Raw genomic sequence first — 12,934 nt, forward strand, 5'->3', positions numbered from 1 at the left:
TTCCACCAACGTTGATGGAGCTTCTCGACGTGGACTTAGTCAAAAGTTATGGAACGAGATGTTCCATCTTCCCAGTAGCCATAGGCAAACTGCGTCTCACAGAGTTGTTGTTGATATCGGCATCAGTGGGATCAGTCGGTATGGCCCCGTATACGTACATTGAACGACCGTCATCAGTAGTACTCAAGTGACGAGCCATGGGATGAGGTGCGCCAGATAATCTGTGGAACGCGATGATGGAACGATTATCGAGCGTAAACCCTAAGAGTTCGGCAGTTGGGACGGAAGACGTGCTGGCTTGGTTTTCGGCTTCAGCGTTGGGTTCACTTTGGCTGGTGGGTGTTAGCTTTTGGTTTGTAAATCCTTAGGTATTTTGAAATAGAGTATAAAATAGTCTTGAAATACACCCTTTCAAACCATTTAAACGTTTCAAATTTGTTGAAAAATTAACGCCCCTGATTGTCGGGCTATAGTGCAAACTGTTGGGTACATTGAAAGTTTGACAGGTTGAAAAGAAATTACCGAGGCGAATCCATTAATAAAACATCGACAAAAGTTTCAAAGCTCTTCAATGCCTCCTCGCTTAACCATCCCTTACATAGATATTCAAGTGCCACACCTAACCAGGCTATGATCAAAACCGGTGTTCCAATTGCCACACTATTGCGTAGATACCAGTAGTCAGGGTTCGAAGTAGCTTGGTTTTCTAAACCAGATGAGACATTTGAACAAGATGAGATATTGAAAATAGTCGAGGGGCAGCTTGTATTACATACTGACTGGAAGCGACTCCCTCCCCATATACAACCACAACTTTGCCAATCCAATACCGAAAATTGCAATAGTACTACCAACTTGAAGCAAAGTCCAGAATGACCAATATAGGAAGACCATATCTAATTGATGGCAGAAAATAAGAGTGGATGCGGCGAAAGCTTCGAAGACTGTGCAGGTGATTGCGACAGCGAGACAGAGAAGAGACACAGATGCATCGAATTTGAGTGCGACGATGCTTCTCTTTACTGATGGAGAGCAGTCTTGGGCAGAGATCTCTAGAAATTGTCGGATGCAATTCTGCGTTTTAGATGTGTCTGGGTACCCGTGTTAATTGTCCGGCAGTGTGGACTTATAGCAGATGAAGGGGGGGGGGGGTGTCAAGGCGACAAACACACGTGGCTACATGGGCACTTTTAGTAAAGGCACTCGTTGCAATGGTTAAAATGATGAGAACAATTAGGAAGAGAACCAGAAGATACTCTTTACTGCGCTCGTATTTAGGTTGTGCATGAAATGGCCATGCTTAAGACATATCTCTGATTGCATTGGATATGTCATGTCAGATGGCATGTTGATTATTGAGAATAAGTTTGGCAATGAAGAAATCAAATTTGATGTGTCGTTCGTAATAAAAGTAATTTTTTCCAAAACTCCATTCGAAAATGACACGGATTGAACAATTTTACATCTCATCCAGTAAACGTCATATTTTGTAGTGGGGGAACTTCGGAGCTTTTAGACTACCCCAGATTTCACTATCAATGAAGCCGTCTCTGCGCTTGTGAAACTAGTGAGACTAGTGGAAATAGTCTATACCTTTTTGCTCGAGAACAAGTAGCGAGTAAGGGATCTAATTGAGTACATCTTGAATTTGTCGTACTCATGTACCGCTTTGGCTTGAGTTGTGCGCTCGCAAAATCATTTGAATCGAAGTGAGAATTCCGAAAAGAATAACGTGTATGAAACCTTTACCGAATGGAAGCCATAAAGTTTGATAACTTACAAAATCATGATCAAAAGCGATATCCGCGCTAGCGAAATCAAAGCAACAGACTTCAAGCTAAAAGGCTATTTATTCATACCTCCCTAAAGCTCAACTACTCCATACCTTCCATAAGTTCTACTGCATCTAGCAGCATTCCCTTATTGCCGATCCACAATCTCAATCGATCCCAATCTTTGCCCTCTTCTTCGCCACGCCGCCATTCTTCATGAAAACCCCATGATCCCGCGACTTTATCTATCGCTGCCCGTTCTTCTTCACGGATCCAGCGCTCTCTCAGTGGCATACCTGGGGCCCAAGTCACGCGATCCATTTGATCATTGGCGGTTGTCACAGCTACAATACCGATAGTGGTGGTAAACCCCATATATGCTAATATTCCAGCAAATGCGATGTTTGTGGCCAAGCCGGGTTCCATGGAGTCCTGGAACATAGCAAGTTGTGATGCAACAATATACGCTCCAAAAGGTGCCACAGCAAGCCCGGTTGTGGGTAACAATCCTTTCCGGATAAATTTAGCACGACGAAATGATTTTTGCGCATATGCTGTATCAACGATATCCATAGCTACATCTAATTCCCTGGCATCTATTGCGGTTTGTAAAGCTTGATCTGCCACAGAAACTGGTATGGCATTGTTGACCTTATTTGGATTCTGTTTTTTGAACTTTTTTCCTTTAGAGCCCTCGATTGGTATCGGCTTGTTCGCATACATGTAAAATGCTTCTGGAAAAGTCTCGGGTTTTCCTAGACATGATTGTGCGCTGATATATACTTCTAAAATTTCTGGTGATATGAAGACAGACTCATGGGAAACAATCGAAAATAGGGCTCGCGAGAGCTCATCCACTAGAAGTTGATTCTCGCGGGATAGCTTTTGGACTCGCAGCTTCTTCGATCCTCGATCAGCCAAGGAAAGTAAAGACGCGGCAGCAGTCACATCCTTCTTTGTGTCTGATGATTTAGCAGGCTCTCCAGCAACGTCCGCAGCGATCAATCGGCATGTATGTAAAACGTCCAGAATGGCCTTTTCCGAAGCTACAGTTTCCGAAAACAATTTATTACATGCATCGATTCCACGCCTTAATCCTTGCTCGAGTTCTGCTTCCGTGATATGCCGGGATGGTCTTACATGAGCTGGACTTGAATATTGACGCAAAGTATTGAAAGGGGTCGACTTTGGAGGCTTGCTTGATCGCTTCCTGGTAGTGGTGGTAAATGTGCGAGGAGTAGTGCTTATTGCTTGCGAAAATTGACGCTGTGGTCTTAGAGATGATTGCTGGGAAGTGATGAAGTCGCATATACGACATACGTCCGAACGAGGCTTGAAAAGGCGTTTTGACATTGCGTAGGGTGATATCAAGTTTCCGGTATCTTTAATTTGAGGTTTTTCGATAAGTTGTAGTCAAGACCGTTAAGCCCGCATCCTATCAAAATGTCACATCCCTGCTCGACACCCCTGTACATGACATGGCTGACTAATAAAGAAGGCTGAACTCGATGCATGAGCCACAATCGTGACGACGAACACAATGTATGAATCCGACATAACTTTCCTAGTCTATTTAGGCATCTTCTTTGAAGCATTGAAACGTACAATTATTTCATTCCTTTTGAGCACATATTCTTGAAATACAAGCTTGAATGAAACACAACACCAAGTCTTTCGGCCAAAGGAACCCTTTGAGATTGCATTAAACGTTGTTCAATCTCAAGATTAAACAACTGTTATTCACGAAATCATGCCTCCACCACCACCACCACCTCCTCCTCCTCCTCCTCCTGGAGGATTTGGGGGTCCCCCTCCACCGCCGCCGCCGGGAGGAGCCCCAGGAGCTATGCCGTCCAGACCACCTGCGAAAGTTGCTGCCAATAGAGTAAAAATTCCCAGCTGTACATTTACTTTGAGCTTGTCAAGTTGGCGTTGCTAATCAGAACACAGGGCGCACTCTTGTCGGATATCACGAAGGGAAGAGCACTTAAGAAAGCTGTCACTAACGATCGATCGGCACCGATAGTAGGCAAAGTATCCAATGGTTCTGGACCGGCGCCAATAGGAGGTGCTCCACCAGTACCGGGAATGGCAAAACCTCCCAGTGGATTTGGCGCACCGCCAGTACCGGGAGGAAATAGAGCTCGAAGTGATAGTAACCAAGGGAGCAATAATGCGGTCTCGGGGATGGAACAAGCTCCACAGCTTGGAGGAATATTCGCAGGTGGCATGCCCAAGTTGAAGAAACGAGGTGGAGGAGTGGATACTGGCGGTAAGGTTTTACGTTCCATATAATTGAGATGTATCTAATTTTTTTTTACAGCAAACCGCGACTCATCGACTGCATCAGAACCAGAATTCTCTGCTCCCAGACCGCCAGGTATGGCTGCTCCCAGACCTCCAACAAACGCAGCTCCGCCTTTACCATCAATCAGGCCTCCTCCTCCTCAGCCCAGCGCTAGTACTCCTGCATTTGCGCCCTCAGTTGCGAATCTGAGAAAGACCGGCGGGCCATCTATTTCTCGTCCTGCATCCTCAGCCTCTCTCAAAGGGCCACCACCCCCTATTGGCAAAAAACCTCCTCCACCCCCTGGGACTCGAAAGCCATCATCAGCGCTATCAGGCCCGCCGCCACCGCCTCCAGCATTCGCTCCTCCACCTCCTTCTTCAGCACCGCCGCCACCTGTTGCACCTCCGCCACCACCTTCCCCAGCTCCACGTCCTCCCAGTAACCCACCTCGATCACATGCACCTCCTCCACCTCCTCCACCACCACCAACATCTCCACCTTCGACTAACGGAGGTAACCACAGTCTTGCTGCGCAAGCAGCAATTCGTGCAGCTGGCCAAGCATCACCAATGAGTGCACCTCCCCCACCACCGCCGCCTCCTCCATCTAATGGGCCTCCCTCTATATCGTCACACAGAACACCATCTCCGCCCGCTCCACCCCCAGCGGCACCAATATCAAGAAGTCAAAGTCAACAACAAGGAAGAACTCACACAATGGATTCTAGTTCTTACACCCTCTCATCAAATGGCAGTTTACCGCAAGCCTCTAGTTCTAGCAGAAGAATCATAATCAATGATCCACGATGGAAATTCACAGATGAATCGGTATTTCCAAAACCTCGAGATTTTATTGGTGGGCCCAAAAAATACCGGGCTGGTCGTGGAAGTAGTGTTCCGTTGGATCTGAGTGCTTTCCATTAAGGATTTCGCTTATTAAAAAACAATAACTCTTCGGATCGTATTTATGTGTTACCATTATGATTTAAGGCGTTATAGCGGGATATCGTTTAGAATCCGGTAAGGCGGCATCAAGCTATCTGAATTGGGAGTTACACATCAGGACACTGAAGATCGTCCAAAAATTCCCCCTGAATCGCGAGATGGAGATTGACGAGAGACATCAGCTCACTAGCACAGCTATAAATATCATGTGTGATGGGTAAATCCTACAGTGGAACCTTAAGAATGAGTACGGAGAATATTAAGCTTTTGAGATTTATCTTTCTCTGACTTTGATTTTAACCATAAATGATGATGATGTGATGATGTTATAAATACTTCTTCTATTGTGAATATGATAATTGATTTTCAATATGAATACGAGTACAAAGAGCTTTGTTAATTTCATCATTCACCTAACAAATAATTGATAGATTGATTGTATTCCATTCCGCAAATAGCAGCAGGACCAAATGGGGTAACTCGTTAGGTTCGTTAGGTTCCTCGGATCATTATTCAATCTGTCCTTTAGGTTGTTCTACCGAGAATCTTATTAGAAAGACCTTGAACCTCAAAAGGTTCATTCATTCCTCTTCTTCATACCTCCACCCCTTTGAAATAATACCAGTCCACCCTTCGCAGGTACAAGACACTATTTGGTGTTAATTGACTACAACTCGGTTCGACTTCTTTTACTCTTTTTGATTTGGTGCAAGTTCAGCAAAATTGCGACAATGTCGATACGCGGTAATGCAGGGTATGGTTTAGGTGGGCAGAACTCATTCGGAGGAGGAACAAGTATGGGTGGTATGGATAAACAGAACGAATCTGGCACTCTCGATGCGATCAGAGAACAAACAAGCAAGATTGAGGATTTCTTGGATACATTAAGTGATCCGGTTAAGCCGTATGTTCATGTCCCTCAGAGGACCCCGCAGAGGACAGCTTGAGGGGCCCAATTCTGTGCTTGAATTTACTTGCAATTTTTCAATCTACTAACTCCTACTCTTTTGCAGATACTTGCCAGCCATCGGACGATTCTTGATTGTCGTTACATTCCTGGAAGATGCATTGAGAATAATTACACAGTGGAGCGATCAACTATTATATCTGCATGATTACCGACACAGTATGCTACCTATCTGTTCAGAACATGGCACAGCATAATTAACAATCTTCTAGTCCCAAGCGGTCTTACACATCTCTTCCTGATCGTTAACGTACTCGCAATGGTCTCATGCTCTACACTTGTTATCACACGAAGATACTCGGATTACGCTGTCGGTGGATTGATTGGCGTAGTAATCGTACAAGCTCTTGGATACGGTCTCATCTTCGATCTCAACTTTTTCCTCCGAAACCTTTCGGTCATGGGTGGTCTATTGATGGTTCTGTCCGACTCATGGGTCCGCAAATCAAAGGCTTTTGCTGGTCTCCCGGAGATCGATGAGAAAGACCGCAAAATGTACTTCCAGCTTGCTGGCCGGGTCTTGCTGATCTTCCTCTTCGTCGGATTTGTTTTCAGTGGCACCTGGAGTGTTTGGAGAGTGATTGTGGCACTTTTCGGTCTCGTTGCATGTGTTATGGTTGTCGTGGGCTTCAAGGCAAAGTTCAGTGCTATCATGCTTGTGCTTATCTTGAGTGTTTTTAACGTATTGGTAAACAACTTTTGGACTGTAAGTAAAGCTCTATTGCTTATGCGGGGCACTTGACTAATTTACCATAGCTTCACGAACTCCACCCCCACAAGGACTTCGCAAAGTACGATTTCTTCCAAATTCTATCTATTGTAGGAGGTCTCCTCCTCCTTGTCAACAGCGGACCAGGGAAATACTCCATCGACGAGAAGAAGAAGGTCTACTAAACTTCGGTGGTGAGATTGAAACGAGAGCAGAGGAGTGAAGGTTCAGGAAAAAGCAAACAGCGAGCCGTGCATTTAGGGCGGAGTTCAATTTGATGAGGGAAAGTTTTCTATCATTGTTATCATTTCTTCCTTGAAAGGGAGATTCAGCAGATTGGGCGGCTCACTTTAAGTACAGCGTCAACATCTTCTGACTGTAAATCTCAGAGCTGGCAATCTACAAAGTATATGAATGACTTATGAGCCAAATATGTTTCCTGCATGTTTCAATAAAATGAAAAGACTATTGTTTCGAGGTCGGGCCCTCAACATGACTCGAAACAACATAGTATTATTAGCACATCCTGAAGAGATTGCACTTCATCATAGAGAAGCTGCAAGAATAAATCCCTCCGTATGCAAGTGAAATAACTAAGTCATTTCTTGCACAATTTCACAGCCTTCGTAGAAATGCAAGATGGCCCATCCCACCTATCACGAGTGGTAGACAGCCGCAGACCTGCATTGCTAATCCTAGTAAGCCACTATCATCACCTGCAACCAAACTTTTTCTTCCCCTCACTAACCACAAGCTGATCTGTCAAATTTATATTATTAGTAGGTATTTCTTCAATGATATAACAGATATCTTTCATCCCCATTGATTATTCATGTTGATGTGCATTTTTACCACGAGATTGGGTATTAGCCTATTAGTTATGTACAAGTCTATTGATTAGGTAGCGTTGTCTTGTATACACTTACGCAATAACTTCGCATTACACCTACACTTCGCGTTCTTCTCAAAAAACTACCTCTCATCTCATATCCCCTACTTTATAACCAACGCCATGGCAGAAGTCCTCGGTACAGCTCTCTCGATCGTCGGAGCCGTTGGAGTTCTTGGTCAAATCTTCTCCGGCTGTATAACAGCCTACTCACTCTTCACAACCGCTTCTGATCTCTCAAGAGACTCGGAAAAACTTATCTGCAAAATCAAGATTGAGGAGATGAGATTATTGGTTTGGGGTAGGGAGTGGGGGGTTTTAGAGGGAAAATTTGAGGAGGAGTTGAAAAGAGAAGAGGGGATTGGCAATGCGAGGTTGAGAGGTTTGGCGATGGAAATTCTGAGTGAGTTGTATAGGACTATTACAGACTTCCAGAGGTTGAGAGAGAAGTATGGGGTTGTAGAAGAGAGCAGAGGGAGAGGTGAGATTGAGAGGAGAGAAAGTTGCAATAGGGAGGTGGAGAAAGAGAAAGGAGGCTTTGGAATGGGAAAATTGAGTTTGAGGAGTGAGTTGTCGAAGAAAGTTAAATGGGTTATTAGTGATAAGGAGAAGTTCACAGTACTTTTGCAGGATCTGAAAGATTATAATAATGGGTTGGAACAGCTGTTTCCACCATCAAGACTAGCAACTCTGCACAGGACGTGGACAAATGAACTATTACAAGGTGCGCATCGAGATTTAGACAAGCTGAAAGATCTGGAGGCGGCGAGTAGTGGGGTGTATCCAGCATTGAATGTCTCGGCCAATCTCAAACAATTGAGAATCAACCTAGACGAGAAGGAAACCAAGAATTTCAAGCCAACTTATACCTTGAAGATTCAACGCCATACGTTGGTTGTCAAGAATGCAGATATGGGAAGAACTCATGGGCAATATAGAAACCCATCATTAGCCGAGCCACAAGAAATTATAGTTGAATGGGTAGAGTACGAGAAAGAAGACCTCGATGCTCGATTAAATCATCTTCGTCGAATAGACGATCTCGCACGCATGATTCATAGCGCTTCTGATCGTCATCCAGATCTCCATACAGTTGATTGTCTCGGCTACACAGACGATAGCACATCTTCCCGCTACGGACTTATCTATCGTTCCCCATCTTTCTCCTCCTCAACCCTCAATTCTCTCATCACCAGCAACGATTTCCGCACCCCAGACCTAGGCGACCGCTTTAAACTCGCTCATACACTTTCTGTTGCCCTCTGGTCCCTTCACTCCTTAGATTGGCTGCATAAAAATCTCTGCAGTTCCAATATCCTCTTCTTCCCCAGTGCATACACGAAAAGTCCCCGTATCTCAAAAGAACGAGAAAATGTACCAGATATAAGCACACCGTATCTCCTCGGATTCGACGCTTCCCGTCCAGATCATATGGGAGAAATGTCCATCGCATCTCGCAATCCTACAGCAGCGGATCTCCACCGTCATCCTTCGTCTCTACACTCCTCTTCTTGTCCGCGCAAAGAGTATTGTAAATCCTTTGATATTTACTCTCTAGGATTGATATTGCTAGAGATTGGTTTGTGGAAAACATTGCAGACGTATCATAAACCGCATTACTCGGCGGAGAAATTTAGGGATAAGATTGTGGCGCAGAATTTAGTGCCCGGATTGGGGAGTAAAGTTGGGAGGGGTATAGAGAGGTGGTGGAGAGGTGTTTGGGGGTTAGGGAAGATGTGAATGGGGTTGAAGCGGGGGCTTTGATGGAATTTGTGGTGGGGAGGTTGGAGAGCTTAAGAGTGTAAGCTACTAATGGGGAAAGACTCAAAGAACAAGACAAGCAGAGCATAAGAGATTTACATGGAAGTGGATTTATATGTGTAAATTGCCAGGTAATATTAGATCAAGAATGAACAAGTACCCTTCATTATCTTTTCTAACTAATACAATCGCTTAAATCCGCTACTTTCCTTTGCCCGCCGCCTCAACCGCCGCCGCTACATCTCCATTCGCTTTCCACTGCGCCCATTACGTACACCGCGCTCATCTCCGACCTCTCCCGGTGCCAGCATAGGGATAGTGCCGTTGTAGCTAACCAATCTAGACATTCTCGTAGTATGAGAAGGTCTTAGGAAATATCCTAGACCCGATCTTGTCGCTGCAGCCTGTTTTCCCGGTGCAGTAACAACACGGTGTATAGAAGCACGCACAGCTCCCGCAGTTCATTCTACCATTGTATCTCCGATTAGAACAATGACGCAACCGGGCTCCGGTCTAACATATCTCCAATTAGCTTCGATGTTATCTATTCCTGCTCCCAAGACCTGTAGGCCACCACAAACGGTGAACAATAATGTAATTGAGCCAATTTATGTATGGTTGTTGAGGGTGACAAACTCCTCTTTGACTGATTTGGGTCGAGTGCACAACATTCTAATGCTTGTGTCAGAAGTTTGTTGATAGAGCTCAAAGCTTCAAGTGTACCTGGCGCTAAACCCATCATCATGTCTAAATGGGAATGGATTAGGTCGAGTGCTCCGTGAGCGTGTTCGAAGAAACTATTGATGTTATCGCGGTCATGCTCTACTGGCTGCGGATTAGTAAGTGGTTGTTTATTTCCAACGGCATCATCTTGGGAAATAGCGAAGAACTCGACAGAATCTATGCGTCCGTCGGGGTTTGAAGAGTCCGAGATGGCTTGTATCTACCCATCTATTAGCTCTTTTCTTTCAAGAAGAGATATCCAGACTACATACCCAACCATTCTCTTTGGTGGCTTATACATGAACGTATCCAAAATCTGTTGATCAAGATCAAGTGTCTCTCTACCAACATCCATCATAGATCCTGCCTCACTAGACAGGGTCTCTCCGTTATTAGAATCTTTCAAATCAAGTAGGAAGTGACCTTGATCTCTGCATGCGTCAAAAAGTCTCGCAGACTCGTTAGAATTGTTGCTTTGCAAGTTCTTGAAGGAGATTCTTGACATATTGGCGACTGGTACATTGGAAGGGAATTCCGGCCACTGCTGGAAATAGCTCGATGGAGGCATTTTAGTTTTAGATATTGGGAAAGAGGTGGTAATTCAATGAGTTGTATGGTAAACTTGTTGTTCGGGGAAAGATACTTGAAGAAGCTGCCTCACTGGACAAGACGGATAGACACAACAATGTATTTATGATGAGAAACAGGAAACAGGATCAAAATGTAGAATATCGTCATGAATATCAACAGTAACTTTAGGTACGGCGTGGATAATTATAAACACTGCAACACTGCAGATGTTCTGAATAAATGGCTCCGTTTGATGAATGTATTTCCAGTAACCAATGACTACATCAACGAAAGACTTTGTACTGTGATAGGAGTGAGAGAAATTCGGAGAGAGTGCGATTTAGAAGAGGATAGATAAAATAGAAACAGGAGACAAGGAAGAGCAAAAAAAGACAATGGATTGCGAATCAAATTTTGAAATTGTAGACAATTACCTAGGTATTACCTAGGCATCTAATGATCGATATTACCTTGGCATCTAATGATAGGTATTACCTAGCTATCTATGATAGGTAGAATTTCAAATGACTCTGTGGTGCAAAAAAAGAGAATACCAAGATGAATTCACCATTTGCTCGAAAGCTTTTTGAAGCCTGTTTCTCATATATAAGGGCCTCCTTTCTTAGGGTCAGCGAGCTCCATCCCTTGACTCTAGGCTCACAAGATGGTATTGGAAGATTCAGATGAGAACGAAGGGAGATATGTTGATATAAAAGATATGAACCAGAATACAGAACAATAAGTGCTAATGGAGAAAGATAGTGAGGAGAGTAGTCAGAGATGAACTCTTAGATGAATCAGTTCTTTACTCCACAATTTTCTATGTCTCCAATATTAATTACATTCTGCACATACTTTGATATTCATTGGAAACATGACAGTTGAGTGGAACAAAAAAAGAAAGCAGAGAATAAAGTGATGGGTAAGATCGGGGAGGGTAACTGGAGAATCAGGAAGGAACGACCGCATCTCCGCTCAACCTTGTAGAATATGCTCAATGTATAGGAGTTTTCAAAACTATTTTGAGCATTGATAGTGAAAGATTGGATTGAATAACTCCAATTTGCTCCTTCTAGCACCCAAGTCTCGCGAACCCATAACGAAAGTTTGTTACTCAGTCAATTTACCTCCATGCTAACACCCCTTGCACCGAAAATCAAAGATTGTCGAACCAAGAAAACACTTCATAATACATGACTTCTTCCAGCATTATTTCCCAGACCAAAGTCTCAGAATATCCATACTAAGTCGGAACCAAAACGACTACGCAAAATGCCACGACTAAGAATTGTTCATGCCACTCATGGCCAATGTACTCTCAATTATGTCTTGGTACTGTTCACTAGTCCAAGCTCCAGTCTCTGTGAGAGGATCAGGTCCCCATCCGTTTTGTCCGAGTTCCATACTACTGCCAGAGTTATGAAGACTGGAGTCACCTCGCTTGCTTCCCTTCTTTGCCTTCATTGATGAAGATTTGGATGCGAGAGTGTTTGAAGATTCGTTTTCCTTCAGCCAGGAACGGAGAGCCCATGAGTAGCCTTCGACAGAGTATGGCTGGTCTTGTGTATTCTTGGTACCATTTTTGAGATCATCATTGTTCCAGTTGGTCTCAAAGTCCCCGAACTTTTTGCTGTTCTCATAAACAAGAAGTTCTTCATGCAAAGTTGAAGTCTGGTTGTGTGAGGAAACATATCCCTGGATAGGACGTTGATATGTATAGATAGGTTCTTTGTAAACAGTAATATTTGGCTCCCACAATTGGGTATCATACCGAGTGGCCGGGATGATACCAGCAGAACGAGTGCCAAGCTCTGAGCAACTACAGTTAACCTCATTGTAAATAGGAGGTCTGGTTGCCGAGACAGGTTTGAGACAGGATTGACAAATGACTGCCCAGTCATCTAAATCATTTCGATAAGTGTCTTCAGTGTTATTATTATAAACAGGTGGAGCCATCCTGAAAGGCTAAAGGGACTTTCGGAATGTTAGATATGAGGCGTCTGACAAGGCTTAGGCGAATGACTTACGAAACGGGTTAGGAACGAATGATGATTTTGCTAATCGAAGGAGCCCGATATGATTGGTGATTTGCTGAGGTAGTATGCTACTAATGCGGGAGTTAAAGGGAGGTTAGATGTGGCCAGAAGAGAAGGCTAAGATGATAATATATATGCTTGACTCGAAGTGCGAATGCCACAACAAGGCTTGAAAGTTGAATAACTTCGTTGATAATGAATGAAGAGAGAAAAATCAAGAAGAAAACCAGATACTTATGAATCTACTTAGATCCTTCTTACACTGCAAAGCTC

At 44.0% G+C, this 12,934-nt stretch overlaps 7 protein-coding genes across 7 annotated transcripts; 3 read left to right on the forward strand and 4 right to left on the reverse strand.

Moving 5' to 3' along the window:
• Positions 1-46: 46 nt before the first annotated feature.
• Positions 47-894, reverse strand: EAF02_004763 (uncharacterized protein; the record flags this gene model as incomplete). The annotated part of the gene is made up of 3 exons (XM_038900811.1): positions 47-332; positions 625-706; positions 777-894. 3 exons carry the CDS (start codon positions 892-894, stop codon positions 47-49), a joined length of 486 nt encoding a protein of 161 aa, XP_038759323.1.
• A 980-nt stretch (positions 895-1,874) lies between these two features.
• On the reverse strand, positions 1,875-3,125 carry EAF02_004764 (uncharacterized protein; the record flags this gene model as incomplete). Its single annotated transcript, XM_038900812.1, has 1 exon — positions 1,875-3,125. The coding sequence occupies one exon, from the start codon at positions 3,123-3,125 to the stop codon at positions 1,875-1,877; it is 1,251 nt and encodes a 416-aa protein (XP_038759324.1).
• A 224-nt stretch (positions 3,126-3,349) lies between these two features.
• Positions 3,350-5,291, forward strand: EAF02_004765 (uncharacterized protein). The gene is made up of 3 exons (XM_038900813.1): positions 3,350-3,657; positions 3,723-4,044; positions 4,096-5,291. The coding sequence occupies exons 1-3, from the start codon at positions 3,523-3,525 to the stop codon at positions 4,983-4,985; spliced, it is 1,347 nt and encodes a 448-aa protein (XP_038759325.1). The 5' UTR covers positions 3,350-3,522; the 3' UTR covers positions 4,986-5,291.
• A 224-nt stretch (positions 5,292-5,515) lies between these two features.
• On the forward strand, positions 5,516-7,240 carry EAF02_004766 (uncharacterized protein). Its single transcript, XM_038900814.1, has 4 exons — positions 5,516-5,910; positions 6,020-6,132; positions 6,186-6,679; positions 6,730-7,240. Exons 1-4 carry the CDS (start codon positions 5,738-5,740, stop codon positions 6,865-6,867), a joined length of 918 nt encoding a protein of 305 aa, XP_038759326.1. The 5' UTR covers positions 5,516-5,737; the 3' UTR covers positions 6,868-7,240.
• Positions 7,241-7,694: 454 nt separating this feature from the next.
• Positions 7,695-9,311, forward strand: EAF02_004767 (uncharacterized protein; the record flags this gene model as incomplete). Its single annotated transcript, XM_038900815.1, has 1 exon — positions 7,695-9,311. One exon carries the CDS (start codon positions 7,695-7,697, stop codon positions 9,309-9,311), a length of 1,617 nt encoding a protein of 538 aa, XP_038759327.1.
• Positions 9,312-9,568: 257 nt separating this feature from the next.
• Positions 9,569-10,623, reverse strand: EAF02_004768 (uncharacterized protein; the record flags this gene model as incomplete). The annotated part of the gene is made up of 4 exons (XM_038900816.1): positions 9,569-9,736; positions 9,803-9,845; positions 9,896-10,275; positions 10,333-10,623. 4 exons carry the CDS (start codon positions 10,621-10,623, stop codon positions 9,569-9,571), a joined length of 882 nt encoding a protein of 293 aa, XP_038759328.1.
• A 1,283-nt stretch (positions 10,624-11,906) lies between these two features.
• On the reverse strand, positions 11,907-12,581 carry EAF02_004769 (uncharacterized protein; the record flags this gene model as incomplete). Its single annotated transcript, XM_038900817.1, has 1 exon — positions 11,907-12,581. One exon carries the CDS (start codon positions 12,579-12,581, stop codon positions 11,907-11,909), a length of 675 nt encoding a protein of 224 aa, XP_038759329.1.
• Positions 12,582-12,934: the final 353 nt, after the last annotated feature.

This window comes from Botrytis sinoallii (genome assembly GCF_014898435.1).
Source record: "Botrytis sinoallii strain Bc 23 chromosome Unknown BSIN_007, whole genome shotgun sequence".
Lineage (NCBI taxonomy): Eukaryota > Fungi > Ascomycota > Leotiomycetes > Helotiales > Sclerotiniaceae > Botrytis > Botrytis sinoallii.